At 35.5% G+C, this 16516-nt stretch overlaps 1 protein-coding gene across 1 annotated transcript in view; it reads left to right on the top strand.

Moving 5' to 3' along the window:
• CCDC80 (coiled-coil domain containing 80) overlaps positions 1-16516 on the top strand; it is a 36268-nt gene that overhangs the window by 8701 nt on the left and 11051 nt on the right. The window contains exons 3-4 of the mRNA XM_003763586.4: positions 4346-4502; positions 14366-14502. Of these exons, the coding sequence (XP_003763634.2) occupies positions 4346-4502; positions 14366-14502 (294 nt within the window). The remainder of the gene's footprint in view (positions 1-4345; positions 4503-14365; positions 14503-16516) is intronic.

Raw genomic sequence — 16516 nt, 5'->3', positions numbered from 1 at the left:
CCCTCAGCTACAAAGTGAAAGAATTGGATTAGCTGACTTCTAGTTTTCTTCTAGACTTGACAGATCCAATTTAAGAATTTAAAATTTAAGAAAAACTTTGCAGACACTGATTATAAATAAGGTAATTAAATTATGAGAAAATCTCTACTTCCTGTCATGATCTCAAAGCAAAACTTTTACCTGAACTACCCAGATGTTTGTTTCCAACCCTTGACTTTGCTCTGCCTATACAGACATAAGTCTATATGACTTCCCAGATCAACCATTTATTTGCTAAACAATTGATTAATCGATTTGATATTAACTGATTGAATCAGATAAATAACTTAGTGATTTTATTAAATTGATTAATGTTTGATTATGGTGATAGTTAAAACAAACTAATCTTCAAGCCTTTTGAAATCATGATTTTACATAGAGATAGCTGCAGTCCACATAAAATCTTCGAGATTTTTTGCGAAAAGCAAAACCTTGTACTAAACTCATTGTCTTGTACCCAAAGATCAACCCATTGCTCAGTCTACTGGTGTTGAATTTCAGGAATTCAGTCACAAGCTCATGTAATACAAATGGCTCCCTTTGGGAGGTGAACCAACCATACGTATGTAATTGAAATACAAGGGCCAATAATGTCAACTTGACCTTGATAATCTTAGTATTTGTGCAGTCCTCTGCTTATTTGGTCCATTTGGGAAATCAATTTAATTTAGAAATGATTTAAAAATTTTGAAATAACAGATTACTTCTCCATTAGGGAAAAAACCACTGTAGCAATCCAGAATCATTTCAAGGCTGAATACAGTACTTTAAAAGAATTTGGCATTTAGATAGCATCTTCATGTTTAGGTATAGCCAGACTTTTCCCATTCTGATCTATTCATTTTCCTTATGCAAACAAGCTTCCTAATCCAGTGAGCGTGGATTGAGCCAATGTTCCATCTGGAAAGGAAACATGGAAAAACAACAGCCATATTCTATTAAAGCTACAATACAAGTCCCACTTTACACCCACCAAATTGGAGAGATGCCCAGTGAAATTGCTAGACAACAGTGTTTACTGAGACTAGCACCCCTCCTTCCTTAGAGACCACTGGGATGCTCTTCTAAGAAAAAGGGAATTGGAAATCTTTCCTGGATATGATTCAAAAACTGTTTTAGTTGTTGCCAGATAGAAAATGAATGTTGTATAGATGTCAATGCATAGAAAAACAGTCACCAAAATATGAAATGAATACATTCTTTACTTATTGAATCAATCATAACAAACAGAGAAGATGCTAAGGTTTATTTCTCAATTCATAGACTGATGTAGGATGGTAATCTCGAGTTCTCTTTCCTATCTTCTTATGGCAAAGTCCATCTACATTTGCTATTTCTTGGCACAGTTAGTTATGATAATCAGAGGCATGAGGCTTCACAGTGGATAAAGGGGAAAATATCTTTTAAGTTCTTTTCTGGCCACTTTTAAGATTAAGATAGAGAATTGTCATCAAATCCTAAGATCATAAATTTAGGACTGGAAGGAGACCTTAAAGTTTATTTAATCCAATTCCCTAGTTTAGAGATAAGAGAACTGAAGCCTGGACACATTCCTGACTGTCCCTGGTATATCCAGAGTAGGTCCCTGTCTTTTGGGCATTACCCCCTATCCATTTAAAAAAGACTTCCATTCTCTCTAGGCTAGACCCATCAAAGATAGATTTATAAGTCTGCCTAGATAGACCCCTGTCTAAAACAAACCTTTTCTCTTTGGGATCAGCTTTTGCATCTTTAGGTTTGGGTACTGACTATGTAGGATACCTGTTTACCTAGGGGAATCCCTAGACCGATAAACTCATGCCTGTATGTGATAGGTCTATTTCTCCAACTAGCCTACAACTGTGTCACACATCTCCTGGTAACCCCAGTATTCTGCACAAAATAGGTGTCCAGTAAATGTTTATTGCTGTTCATATTTGTGATGACGATTTTGTGATTCAGTCATATTTCAATTGTATCTGACTCTATGGGGTTTTCTTTGCTAAGATACTGGAGTGCTTTACCATTTCCTTTTCCATCTCATTTTATAGATGAGGAAAGAGAAGAAAAAAGGTTAATGAGTTGTCCAGGATCACATAGCTAGTGTCTGGGGCCAAATTTGAACTCAGATCCTCCTGACTCCATGACTGGCACTCTATCCACTGTTCCACATAGCTGCCCCATGTGATACTGATTTTATGACATCATTAAGTTACTTCTTCCCCTTAAGCTCAAAAGTTTTTAACCATGCATTCTTCATGGATTGCATGGGGAGAAAAAACTTTCTCGATTACCTTTTCCCTCTTCCTCCTCTCCTCAAGGCCAAGCTCAGATTATTGAAATATAGTTAATTCTTCCCTCTCCTCTACCCTGGAATGCCTCCTTTTAGATTTACAAAAAGGCAAGGAAGAGCCTTATGTCCAAATGTGGGAAAGATAAGAAACTTCTTTCTCCTCATTCTCCTAAAGATCCAACCAACCCTGCCCCCTGGGCAGAGGAAAAAATCAAGATCAATATGAACAGAATAAAATTGTAATAATTATGAAAGTGAACAGGATATCATCCTTCTAGATAAATTTATATATATATATATATATATATATATATATACACACAGAGAAAGAAAGAGAGAGAGAGAGAATGAGAGAGAGAGAGAGAGTGAGAGAGACAGAGACAGAGACAGAGAGAGCATTTACAATGATTTGGGCACAGAACCAAGTACTGTGAATACAAAAAAAGTATAATGCTGATGTTAATTTTTTATTCTTTTAAAAAATGAATGCAACCTAATAATTGGCGTGCTTTGTTCTTAAGGAACTTATGGTATAACTGAATAAACACAAAATTTAAATGAAAACAACAGATAATTCAGGGTAACTTAGATGAAATGTGAAAAATGTGGTCCAGACAATAAATGCTACAGGAAATCAAAGTTGTGAAAGATAGCTTAGAGATGATCTAATGTAGTCCTCTCATTTTATGAGTGAGGAAACTGAGGTTCAGGAAAATTTTTACTTTCCCAAGGTTCATTTCATGAATTGGTGTGAGTGAACAAAAGAGTGACAGACAAGTACTTGTAATGTAAATGCAGTTAAGGGAAAGTTATCCAAACTATATTGATAATCTGATAGATGAGACATTGGCCCAAAGTACTTTGGTCAGAAAAGGAAATTCTTTCTGGACACCATAAAAAAAGAATTTAGAGAAAAAGAAAAAGGAAACATTATCATATTAACAAAACCAACCCCCCCAAGAACTATAACATATCAAATTGGTATAGAAGACATTAGGATTTGGAGAATTTTTGGAAAAGGGCACTTAAAATGATCCATTGGGTGGGAAGAAGCTTTAAAGGAAGGCCTTGAAATCTAATATTCATGTAAGTTTATTTCTAGAGGTTTTCTAGAGAAAGGTCATCTCTTCAAGTTCCCTTAATTAAAATAGGGAGAAAGGGTCAGGAGAGTAAGAGTGAGAGAGTGTGAGAGAGTGAGAAACTGATCTACTTTTTTCTCCTACTATATATTATTACTCTTCTTCTTTTTTCCCCCCTTCCCCTCCTCCTACCAGAAGGGCTGATGGGGTCCTGGGTAGGAGCCTAGACTAGAAGAGATGTAAATGAATCCGAGTGGGGTGCCCAGAATTTTAGAGTCAGAATATTTGGCTGAATAGACCTGGGTGTAACTTTGTAGGTCCTTTTTTTTTTTTTTAATGTTTGCACAAGAGAAAATGTGTGGGCTAAAGGTTTTCTTTAAAACTGTTTTTAATGCTGAATAAAGACCCCAAATAGAATCAACAGAAATTTAATTTTGTATTCTCTATAAGGCCAAAAGTATTTTGGTCAGCAAAACTATCTAATCAAGCAAAATGAAGCATTATTAATATCATCTGGTAAATTTTTGACCAGTTGGAAACATAAAAGCTAGAATGGCCTTATTAGATCTTATCATTCTGTTTCAGCAACTGGACAGTCTTGGTTTACCCTCACAGAGTGGAGTATGATTAAATGTTTAACAACTAACTCTCCAGGAAAAAATGAAACTATGCATATAGCACTTTTAAGTTTAATCTGTACTATGAATATTTTCTCCATCATTTTCTTAAGCCTAAACAATCATTGAAACAATAACACAAGCCCTGATTTGTAGTGTTTGCCAATTTCTAAGGTATAAATGTTCATACTGAAAATTTAACAATCATCTCTCAGGAACCATCTCAGGATGGCTCCAGCATACATCTGTACCTCACCCCATTCTTTTAGATTGCTTTAGTAAGATCTTTCTAAATATTACATACAGACTAACATTTTTTTGTTTCTTTATACCTCTAGCTCATCACTGCTCCTAAGGCTGAGAATAACATGTATGTGCAGCAGCGAGATGAATACCTGGAGAGTTTCTGCAAAATGGCCACCAGAAAGATTTCTGTGATCACTATCTTTGGACCTGTCAACAACAGCACTATGAAAATCGACCACTTCCAGCTAGGTGGTTTAAATTTTTTTTTCATTATATTTTTTTTCTTAAACTTAAAGTGGAGGGAGGTGGTTTGCATCACTATTGCTTCTTCGATGTAGTATCATGGCTCTATTTCTTTTTTCCCTTCTCCTTTTTCCATAGAGGTCCTAGAATTTTCCATATAGACTCTAAAATGAAATTTATGGCCTTTTTTGGTGCTAGTTTAGAAGACAGTGAAATGGTGAGAATGAGAGAAGGAACCCAAGTATTAATGGAGAGGCAGGGATGCGATGAAGAGAATTAAGGCACAAAGGCAATTGCCAGAATTCTAACACTTTTATGTGGATCCAACTCCTCCTAGAACAAAACCTTTTGATGGGCTTGTATGCGAAATAGATATGTTTTGTAGACTGGACATAGCAGGTGCTTTACTCACTCACTCATAGACTCAGGGACCTGCCAAACTCCTTGGAACTCTTCAGTTCCTGGCAAGACTTGGAGGAAAATTAGCTAGAGTTGAGAGAAAGTTGTGTGGGCTAAAGGAAAAAGCAGCTGAAAAGATATAGTGGACTGAGCCTGATACTGTTGGAAAAGGAATCTTGACTGAATTTGTTTCTTGGCAATTAAAAAAAAATACTAATTAGCCCTGTGAGACTGACAAATAATAATGTTCAGTGTTAAGGCTGTAGACTATCATGACCTCATAATCCTTTTCAAGATATAGACCAAACATTACATTACAAAATGTTTTTTAAATACAGTTCTAAAACACTTGAGAAAGAAAAATTTCTTTTGGCAAAATTCTGTTATGTATATATATATTTCCTTATTTTTATTATTTACCTCCTACTGCCACAGTATGGGATTTTTTTTTCCTGCCTTCACCTGTATTTCATATAGGGAATTCTCAGTAAGCAAACTCTCTCTACCCATGCAGATCAATGTCTTGAAAGTTAGAGTTAAGAGAACTAAAAAATAAGTACCTTGTCCATAGTCACACAGCCAAGATGCATCAAAGTCTGGATTTGAACCCAGATCTTTACAGCCAGCTTTCAATATGCTGTGTCATACTTCTTGAACAAATTAACATTCTTTATTTTTAACCTAATCAAAGACATTACTGCTGTTAGAAACATGGGCTGTCTGAGAAAAAGATGAGGCATTTATCTATGAGGCAACCTGTACATTCTTCTTCCCCTTTTTGGAGAGTAGAAAAACATAACAGGGGCTTGCCACCCATGGGATCTGGCTGGCCTCTTTGGCATTCTTTGTGGTTACCATCCAGCCTTAGTCAGGAAGTGGAATCTGGAGTTGGATTAAATTATAGCTGTTAAGTACTTGGAAGTCTTTAAAGAAAAGTGTACTTATACTGTGGGCTATTTATATTTTCAAAGTTCTTTGCAATTGGGATTTATTACCTCAGCTTTTGTTCTATGAGGGAAGGTAGATGGCTATTTCTCTTTTAAAAGATAGGAAATTTGGTGTTGGTTAAACTGAAGTAAAAAACCAAATAGACAAAAATGAAAACAAAAACAAAACCTCTTGCCTCCTAATTTTTAGATTGTGCGTTACATTAAAATCTGATTTGATATAGAGAATATAGATACAGAGAACTAAAGTCCAGTGTAGAGAAATGTGTTAGGTGATGATAGAAGCTCAAATCCAAAGGATTCAGAGTATCAAATTTGTTATCTACCAATCCCATATATAAAGTATTTTTAAAAAGTTTATTATACAAAGATAGCCTTTAGAAAAAATCATTCTCTCTTCTCATCTCAGTATCTCTTTCTCCAAATATTATAAGTATTTTGTGTTGCCTGACAATTTTACAATGTAATTCTGTTGCCTTTTGGACATCTGGATCTAATGTAAATTGTATAGATGCCTATGTTTCATTTCTGCTTCATAGGGAGCCAGGCACCATAATTTGGTTGTTTGCTTCCTTTGGATGCTAGACTAGGCTTGCTTTTTTGGGGACCTTTTTTATTCTTTTCCTTTTTGAAGTCCAGGATGCCTCTCTCCTCATTTCTCATCAGATTTGAAAGGAAAGTCTACCATGTGTGCACTACTAAGCCAGAACTGACAGAACAGCTATGAGAAAATAAAAATCAGCTTGCACCAGCATCCAAAATCTCACATAAAACTTTGGCCCTGACCAAACTTCAATTGTAAATTGATCAGATGGCTTTAATTTTCCATTTAAATTTTTTTCAGGCACTTTTGGCCTTTCCAAATTTTAAGTGGGCCCAGAAGTAAAATCCTTTATCCAGTCCCAGTGTCATCTGTATTCATGAGTTCCCCGCCCCTCCCCAGCACTGGCATTCAAGAGACTGCTGGATCTAGATAACATGTGGCTAAGGACCTAAAATCGAGGGTATTTATCTTACGTAAGGTGTGCAGGGACAGAGAGACAGAGAGAAACAGAGAGGGAGACAGAGAGAAAAAGAAAGAAGCATAGACACTGTACGATTAATCTAGGTTCAGAATTCGCATTCAACAAGCATAGTCTTAAAGAGGGTGGGTACAAGTTTATTACTGCTCAGAACCTTGATTTAAACAAGATATAAGAAAAAAGAGGAAACTTATAGCATAAAAGTAATGGGCAATTTACAGACATGGTGATCACCAAGACAATATAAGAAATAAACAAGAGATAATATACGACATTCACCTTCACCACTTCAAGGAAGCTCCAACATATGGATTCCAACACGTGGAAGAACCCAAGTCACAGTTATCAGTCTTGAGTGGGACAGGAGTGGGTTTTAGCCAAGAGGTACCAATCCTTTTGAGTTCTCAAAGTCCCTTTTCACTAAGGGGTTTTATAGACTAAGAAGAAAGAAGGGATTATGCTAAATATTCTCAGTTGATAGGTTTTCCTTGAGACAGAGCAGCTCCCTCAGGTACAGGATGCTCTATCACAAGAAGTCTATCAAAGAGAATATTTGTTCATTCCTTTAGGAGGATTGTGTTTACTCCAGGAACTGGCCAGGTTTTTGGAGTTAGCATAGACCTGCCCTAAAGGATACTCATTAATAAAGGTGCCAGGAGGATGGCCAATCCTAGTAATGCTTCCTGTGATTTATCAGAAGCTAGGAGTACATTTCAAAGTTCTCAGCAAACAATTTACACAAAGGCATGCCTGAGACTCACTGGGATTCTCTACACACACACACACACACACACACACACACACACACACAGAGAGAGAGAGAGAGAGAGAGAGAGAGACAAACAGAGAGACCGAGAGAAAGAGACAGAGACAGAGACAGAGAGAGGGAGAGACAGAGAGAGAGAGAGAGAGAGAGAGAGAGAGAGAGAGAGAGAGAGAGAGAGACAGACAGAGACAGAGACAGAGACACAGAGACAGAGACAAATGACAGGGAAAGAAAGAGGATAGGATAGACACTCAGATAGAGAGAAAGTTATTTTGCTTGAGCAAGTTCCAATCCATCAGATGCACATTAGCTAGGGTGGTACAGGGAAGCCTGGAAACTGTTCCTCTAAGGCATGAGGCTAAAGTTAAAAGAGTACAATGTTTGAAGGAATTTCTTTACTGCCAATGGTATTTAAAAGATGCTAATCTTGGAGGAGACATATGAGTGTGTGTTAGGACAATGGAATTAAAGGGAAAATCTCAAGGGAAAAGTGGCGGGCTACAAATTCTGTTTGTTCAGTAGAAGGAAAAGACAGTCCTGTTCCTTTTTGGCAATATAAAGGTATCTATTTGTTTGTTCCCATACACACACACACACACACACACACACACACACACACACACACATACACATTGTTGTGTTTGGAGATGAAAAATGTGTGATAACATTTGACAGGTCCGTTTCTCAGCACAAGAACATAGTGTGCCCTTTAAAGAAAAAAGATTTTTGGTAGTTTGGGGTTGGAGATAGGGAGGTTTTCAGTAGAATACCGAAAAGAGGATGTGGTTTTAGAGGGTGAAATGAAAGTATAAAGAGGAATGGCAGAGGTACCTAAATCAGGTGTAGTCAAAATAAAAGCCACAGGCAATTTTTTTTTAATTAGCAAAGAGGAGAATAGCAGACTGCATCATCCTTACAGATAACAGCTGGATCTGCCCTCTTCTTTGCCTCAATATTTTCTGCTCTGAATAAATTCTTTTTATAAAGTTGAATCTATCAAGGATTTGAGATAGATAAAAATATATTGATCCTCATTATTTTTCCTCAAAAGCAGCCCTGGCAGATTGACTACATACTAATTATCCCTTGTTGTTGAATCATTTCCCCATCATATCCAATGCTTTGTGGCATCATTGGGGGTTTTCTTGGCAAAGATACTGGAGTGGTTAGTCATTTTCTTTTGCAGCTCATTTTATAGATGAAGAAACTGAGGCAAATAGGATTAAGTGACTTGCCCAGGGCAACACAACAAGTGTCTGAGGCTGAATTTATGCTCATGAAAATGAGTCTTTACCTACCTGACCTTCTTAGTTGATGATGAATTGTAGATACTGCCTCTTACTCAAATTATGAGTGTTGAATGTCCAGATGCTCTGTTTTCTGGAATTTAACCATTGTTTTCCTCTTTATTATTTAACTTTTGATTTTAATAGTTTTCAATCTGAGAGAGTATAAGAACAGAGGGTTTAGCGCTGAAAGAGATATTTGAGATTATTATTAGTGTTGCTAATGTTTTATATATATATATATATATATATGTATGTATGTATTTAGTGACACAATGGTTAGGAATGGAAATGTCTCAGTGTGGGATCTTTCTCTGTGTCAGTAAGTAGTGATGATTTGTAGCAACTAGGTGATGTAATGGATACTGTTCTCATCTTGGAGTCAGGAGGACCTGAATTCAAATAGGACCTCACTCACTAGCTGTGTGACCATGGGCAAGATTGCCTCATTTTGTAATTTACTCATCTGTTAAATGAACTGGAGAAGGAAAGAAAAAAACAATTCACTCCAGTATCCTTGCCAAGAAAATCTCAAATGGGGTCATAAGAGTTGGACATGATTAATTGACTAAACAACAATTTGTACAGATGCCTCTTGCTTCCGCCTTACCCTTATCTATGTTGTCCCCAATAACTACCATCCCCTTCTTTTATCCTTTGCTGCACATAACAACTCAATCATTATATTTTGGTGTAATATGGTAAGAGAAATTTGGAGCAATAAGTATTTTCTTTTGTAAAGAAAACATATGGAAACTATATTCTATAGGTAGGAACAGGACCAGTTAGCTGATGATAACAGTATATAATTCAATCCCATTTCATTCAGCAAACATCCACAGGATATGTGCTATACTCTCCACATGCAAAAAAATGAAGAAGTGAGAGGAGACATTGATTCTGACTTCAAAGAATTTACAACCTAGTAAATACTTTAATATACAGTTAAAATTCTTCAAAGGAAGTGAATAAGGAAAAGATGGACATTTCTCAAGGACAAGAATGTTTAAGATACAAAAAGAACCAATTTTGATTATGAGAAAAAATCAAAATCAGAAAAGGTTATGGATGAGTCTATAAGAGTGAAACTTATTGACCAATTAAATTTTGGGTTGCGCTTTTTTTGGGAAAAGATGTGTACAACTGTTGTTGAATATAATAAAATACACTAGAAGGTCTTCCAGGTATTCTCCACATACATAAGTATTCCTTGAAGAATAATGTTCAGTAATACAAAGGTTTAAATTAACTTAGTCTAGCAAGGTTGACTAAGAACAAAAAAAGTATATTTCAGGGGTGTTTTTGGTATTGTATTTTTAACTCTGTTGTAGAAAAGAAGAACATCAGAGAAAATATAGGCTATTGGCTGAATGGAGCAATAATAATAGATGATAAAGAGAATTAACTGTTTAATCTTTGCATTTGTTTTCTTAGCCAAGAAAAGTGATCTTTAGGTTAGAAAAGACAGAGCAAAAATGACTAACAAGAAGCTAAAATCCAAGATTAGTAGGAAAATAGTAAGGGAACACTTAGTTGACTTCAAGTCTCCCTCCTGATTAAGGTCAACACAAACCTAGAGTGCCAAAAACTTCAGTTAAGGTGATTGCTGAACTATATCTTTGAAAGATTGCAAAGAAAAAAAGAAATGGTATAGGATTAGAAATTGGCAAACGTTATGATTTTTAAAAAAAGGAAGAGTCTGGAAGTTAGAGGACGTTGACCTTTACCTGATAAAATTCTGTACTTTATTATTAAAGAGATGTTTAATGTATGCTTCTAAAAGGATGGCGTGACTATAAAGAGCCACTAACTCTTTCTCCCTCCCTCTCTCTCTTCCCCTCTCCCCCCACTTTTCTCTGTCTCCCTTTCTCCTTTTCTCCCTCTCTCTTTCCTCACCTTCCTCCCCCAATCACTAGATTGTTAGATCAGAAAAATAACATAGATATGACTTACCAGGATTTTAGCAAAGTATCAGACAAAGTCTCTCATGCTCTTCTTGGGGCCAAGGTGAGAAATATAAGTTAAATGATGTCAGTTTGGTAGACCTAGAAATTCTTGAATAATTACACCTGAAATGTTTTCATAGAAAAGGGTCTCTAATGGAATGTTTTAAGGATCCTCTTCTGTTCAACAGTTTTATTAGAGATATATTTAAAGGCATAGAGATATCATTGCCACATTTGCAGATGACAGAAAGCAAAGGGGGTTTGCTAATTCTTTGGATGATAGAGTCAGAGACCGAAACATCTCAATAGGCTATATTTAACAAGATGGAATTTAGTAGGGATAAATATAAAGTTTTGAATTTAGATTTTAATAAATCTGCTCCCCAAGCGCGAAATAATAGCGCCAGAAATTCATTTGAAAAATAGTCTATTAGTTTTCACTTTTGACTTCACTTCAATGTAAGTTCAAGAGTATCATAAGACAGCAAAGAAAATTAATTTTTCTTAGGTTGTGTTAAGAACTTAAGGGGGTTGTTAGTCCTGCTATATTCTCACATCTGTATATTGTGGGCAGTTCTGAACACCATATTTTAGGCTGTGAAGAATACACAGAGACTGGTGACCAAGATGAAAAAGAATCTTGAAATCATTCTATTTAAGAATTGACTGGAGGAACTGGGAAGATTTAGGATGAAGAAGAGGAGATAGAGGAAAGAGGAAAACAATAACTCTCTTCATATATATGAAGGATTATTATGTAGAAGAGATGTGAAGCTTCTTTTACATTATTTCATAATATAAAATTAGAAGAGATGGTGAAAGTTGTAAAAAGATAAGTTTGGGTTTGCTTTGAGGAAAAGCTTTCTAATAAATTAGAGCTGTCTAAAAGTAACATTTCCAAACACACATATATGCACATACACATGTATACAGTTCTATATTTATGTTACATACATGTACTTTATATACTTTGTATATGTATATAAACACATAATACGCAAATGTATATGTGTATATGTATATAAAATTTTGGGTGACAGAGGTGCCTTCTCACAAGGGGTTTTCAAGAAATTTTGGATCTGTCTTTTTTACTTACCTCTTTTCTAAGCTGTCCTTCTAAAATGGTGATTCTCCCCCCCCCCCCCCCAATCCATTCCTATACCAAGGAGGCCTGTTGAATAGATTTCAATAGGCTTATGTACTTGGATGGGAAAAAATTAAATCTTTACCTCAATATTTTCATTGTAATTCTATGTGTTTTAATTTATTCATTTAAAACATTGTGAGAAGGGGTCCTTAGCCTTCGACAGATTTTTAAAGGTAAACATGACCAGAAAAAAGTTCAGAATGAATGACTCTCATTATGGGACTTTTGGCAAAAAAACCCCCTATGTACTAATCCTATATCCAAACCTACCCAGAATATAGATGGATTTTCTCTATCCCAGACTCTGGGACAGAACATAGAACAACTAAAACACTATAAAATGGACTAATACTATGGCCAATATCAAATTGAACAGGATAAAAGTTAGAGGGTTGTGTAGAATTTTATAGGAAGCTCATTTTTCTATCTATATATCCATCTATGCCCACATTTACATACACACACACACACATATATATATATATATATATATATATATATATATATTCAAGCTATATTACCCATGCTAGGGATAGGAGAGTTGTGGATACTTTTGGAAAAAATTTCAAATAAATTGTGGAACTTATGGATGCATTTTCAGATTGAAGCTGACCTCTCTTTCACCTGACATTGATTTAAATAAAATCAAGAACAGGACTAGCTTTTTGGCAGGAGCTGGTAGCTGGAGGCAAGAGCTGTCTCAAGGTGGACATGAGAATAACTTAACACCAAACTTGGTCAAATCCTCAGCTTGTCTATCATGATTATAGTACTACCAAGTAACTCAGCTGTAGTCTGGCATTGGTCAGTTTTTCCATTGTTTTTCTTTGGCATCTTTTGCTATGTGATCATGAACATTCATTTTGGCACATGACTGTCCAGAGGGCAAGAAAGAAAAATTTGCTATATCTTTGGTTTAGTCAAAAATCTCTTGGCCAAGTTTTTGATTGGAAGACCAGATCATGAAACTAAATTTCTTATCTCATTTTAATGAGTCCTCATTTGTAATGATTTAGGTAATATAAACAGATAGGGTCTGTAAAAAGTTGATTCTGGGACATCTTTATATTTGGAAGGAGTGGTGTTTTATGGAGCCAGTTTCTGATCCTGTCATATATTCTATCCATTGTACCACTTAGTTGCCTCCCATGAGTAGGGAAAGGAGAGAGCAGGACCCAGATTTAGAGCTCCTGACTCCAATTCCATTGATTTGCAAAATATATCATTCTGTTAATATCATAAGATTACAATAATTAATTTCTGACTTACTTTATAAAAGTGATTTGTATTACAGGGTCATGAATAATAACAATGTATATATGCTGGTAAATATTTAGCAACTGGGTCTCCAGGAAAAAAGCACATGTGATATACTTTTCAGTTTAATCTGCATCAAGATTTTCATCATCACTTCTTTAAACCTAGACAATCAACTAAACAATAAATCAAGCCTTGATTTGTAGCATTTGCTGATTTTCAAGGTGTCACTGCTTACACTGAAAATTTAACAATTGTCTTTCATGAGCTGGTCCTAGCTGGCTTTAGCATACCCCTATTTATATCTCATATGGTTCATACAATAATATAGGGAGAGTAAATACTATTTTCTTCCTGTTATAAACAAGGAAACTAAGATACAGGAAAGTTGTCATGACATGGAATCTTACAAAAAGCCTTAGAGACCGTCTGATGGTCCAAGTTTTTTTTAACTCTGTGTGTCATGAATTCCTTTGGCAGACCCATGAAGCCTATGGACCTGTTCTCAGAATCAGGCTTTTCAATGTATTTTTTAAAAAGAGTAAAAAGGAAACCAATTACACTGAAAAACAGTTATCCAAAATAATTTTTTTAAGTTTACAGATCTCAGGCTAAGAATCTCTAATCTAGTCCAAAGCTTCTTAAACTATGGATTGTAACTCCTGCATAGCTGAACATGGGATCGTGAAAAAATTTGGCAACAGTAAAAATTTCTGAATACAGCAACCAAAAATTAATTCAAAATAAAATATGTGATGAATTCAAGGTGTTTCTGGCAGCTCTTGCCTATGTTGCATTGAACAAGTTCATCAAAATTGGTTCTGAATACACAACTTTGTGCTGCACATGCACAAACACTGCCAGAAACTCTTTGGCTCACATTTGAGATGGAGTCTTGGAAGAATTTCTCAGGCAAAAAGAGGCCATGAGTGCAAAAATTTAAGAAGCCCTGATCTAGTATAACTCCCTTACTTAATAGTTGAAGAAACTTTTTTTTCCAGAGAAGTGAGAGGTTATTGGTCTCACACAGGTGTTAAATAAGAGAACCAAGATTTGAGTACACTAGCCCATACTCATTAATGTTTTTATCTCCTTTAAGATAATGAGAAACCCATGAAAGTTCTAGATGATGAAGATTTAGTAGATCAGCATCTCATCAGTGAACTGAGGAAAGAATATGGAATGACCTACAATGATTTCTTCATGGTGCTGACTGATGTCGACATGAGAGTCAAGGTGGGGATTTTGGGATCTAGGGCTCCATTCTCTAGTATGAGAATTCTGATTTTTTTTTTTTTTTACAAATGGTTTTCTTTGATTGAAATGTATATATCTTATTCTCCCCCATATGGTCTATACATTAGTTGTATCTGTTTTAGTCTTAACCTTTGCCTTTAAAAAGTCAAAAACGTCTGATTATTTTCATTTGTATCAAAGATATGTGTGACTAGATTATCTTTTACAAAACTAATATTTGGAAATGCAAACTTGCTTATGAAAAATTGTGGAGGAGGATAAGGAGTAGGGCAAATAATTACGAGTAGCATCACATAACAAAATTTTGAAGGGAAGCTGTTGAGTTGACTTCAGTTTTTAAGGTGCAACAGAGAAATATATTGTCAACAACATGGAAACCAGGAGTCACTAATGGAGTTAGTTCTTTGGCCCTAAATAGAAGGCACTCTCTTCAGCTGGTGCCTTATTGGTATGCAGAGGCAGTAAGGATTGAAATAGTGATGGAGGTAGCAGGAAAGTTATAAGCTTCCAGAAGATAATCAGGCTATGTAACTTTGGACCAATTGCAGGTAGCTTGGGTTGTTCATAGAACAAGAATCCAGATTCAGGGGAATTCATGAGATGCCAGAAAGTTGCAGACTTTATTTAATTTTATTTTACTTACTGAAGAAAAATTTCTCTGAAATTGGCAAGAATTTGATTCTTTCTTCCCCATTCCCATTACCTGCCTCTCTCCAGTCTTAAAAAGCTCTGCCTTAGCCATATGCAAAAGAATTAGTAAGGACAAGATAGCATAGGCTGCTATCACAATGATGATTGCTTCTTCTCAGCTAGCTTTTAGGGTTTTCCCTTAGAGGATGATTTTGAGAGTTAGTTCGTTCCTTTTTATCCATACATGGCTGCACACATTCAGTAAACATCAATTTTTATATAAAGATCTATAGTCTAAGAGCCTTTCTAGCTCCAATATCATATTATTCTATAAATTAAGTACCAGTACATATGCAGAGAACCATTCCACCTTGGGACAACTCTCTAGATCAGTATTTCCCAGCCCCAAACTTCTAGATATTCCAACAAGGTAAAATACTTAAATTTACTTTTGTTGATTGCTCCACAGCTCTAGATGGTGTGGGAAATGAGGTCTAGACTTCCAGGAAGATATTATAGGTATGCAGAAGGAAATGAATGAAGGCCTGAGTTCCCCATATATGATTGTGTCATATCTCATTTTACTAAATATATACATAGACAATTCTCACAAATATTGTAGGGTTCAAGGAACTGTCAGATAGCTTGATAGTTGTTCACATTTCCTCAGTTGCCTTTTGATGATAAAAGTACTATGATGATATTTTTCAATGAAAAAAAACTTCATTTGATATACTCTGAACATTTTTAACATTATTTTGTTTCTGATAGTTTCTTCTATAGGCGCTTAGTTAGGATCACTCTTTCCTGGACTGAATGTTTTAAAGTGCTATTGCTACTAGCTAAGTATAATATTATTATCAGGTATTAATAAACAATCCAAATGGAGTGATTTTGTTATTATTACTCACAAACTAAATCTATCAAAATACCAGTAAATAAGTTCCATATTAGATCTATTTGTTAACCTTTTTGGTTTACTGGATCTCACACCAAGGTCTTGGTCGTCCCTTTTACTCTTCGATAATTTTTCATGATTTCAATTTCAATTTCATGATTTCAAAATCTTTTCTCCTGCTCCTCCATGGTGTTTTGTAAATGAGCTTTCACTGTAATTGTTGTGGTTGAGTTCTGTCCAACTCTTCATGGCTCTATTTGGTTTTGTTTGTTTGTTTGTTTTGTTTTGGCAAAAATAGTGAAGGGGTTTGCCACTTCCTTCTCCAGTTCATTTTATAGATAAGGAAACTGGGACAAACAAGGTGAAATGACTAGTCTAGTGTCACACAGTTTCTGAGGTCAGATTTAAATTCAGAGAGATAAGTCTTCTTGACTTCAAGCCTGGCACTCTATGCCACCTAGCTGC

This window comes from Sarcophilus harrisii, chromosome 3 (assembly GCF_902635505.1).
Source record: "Sarcophilus harrisii chromosome 3, mSarHar1.11, whole genome shotgun sequence".
Lineage (NCBI taxonomy): Eukaryota > Metazoa > Chordata > Mammalia > Dasyuromorphia > Dasyuridae > Sarcophilus > Sarcophilus harrisii.
The sequence above is the reverse complement of the archived record's forward strand: the minus strand, read 5'-3'. Positions and strand labels throughout refer to the sequence as shown.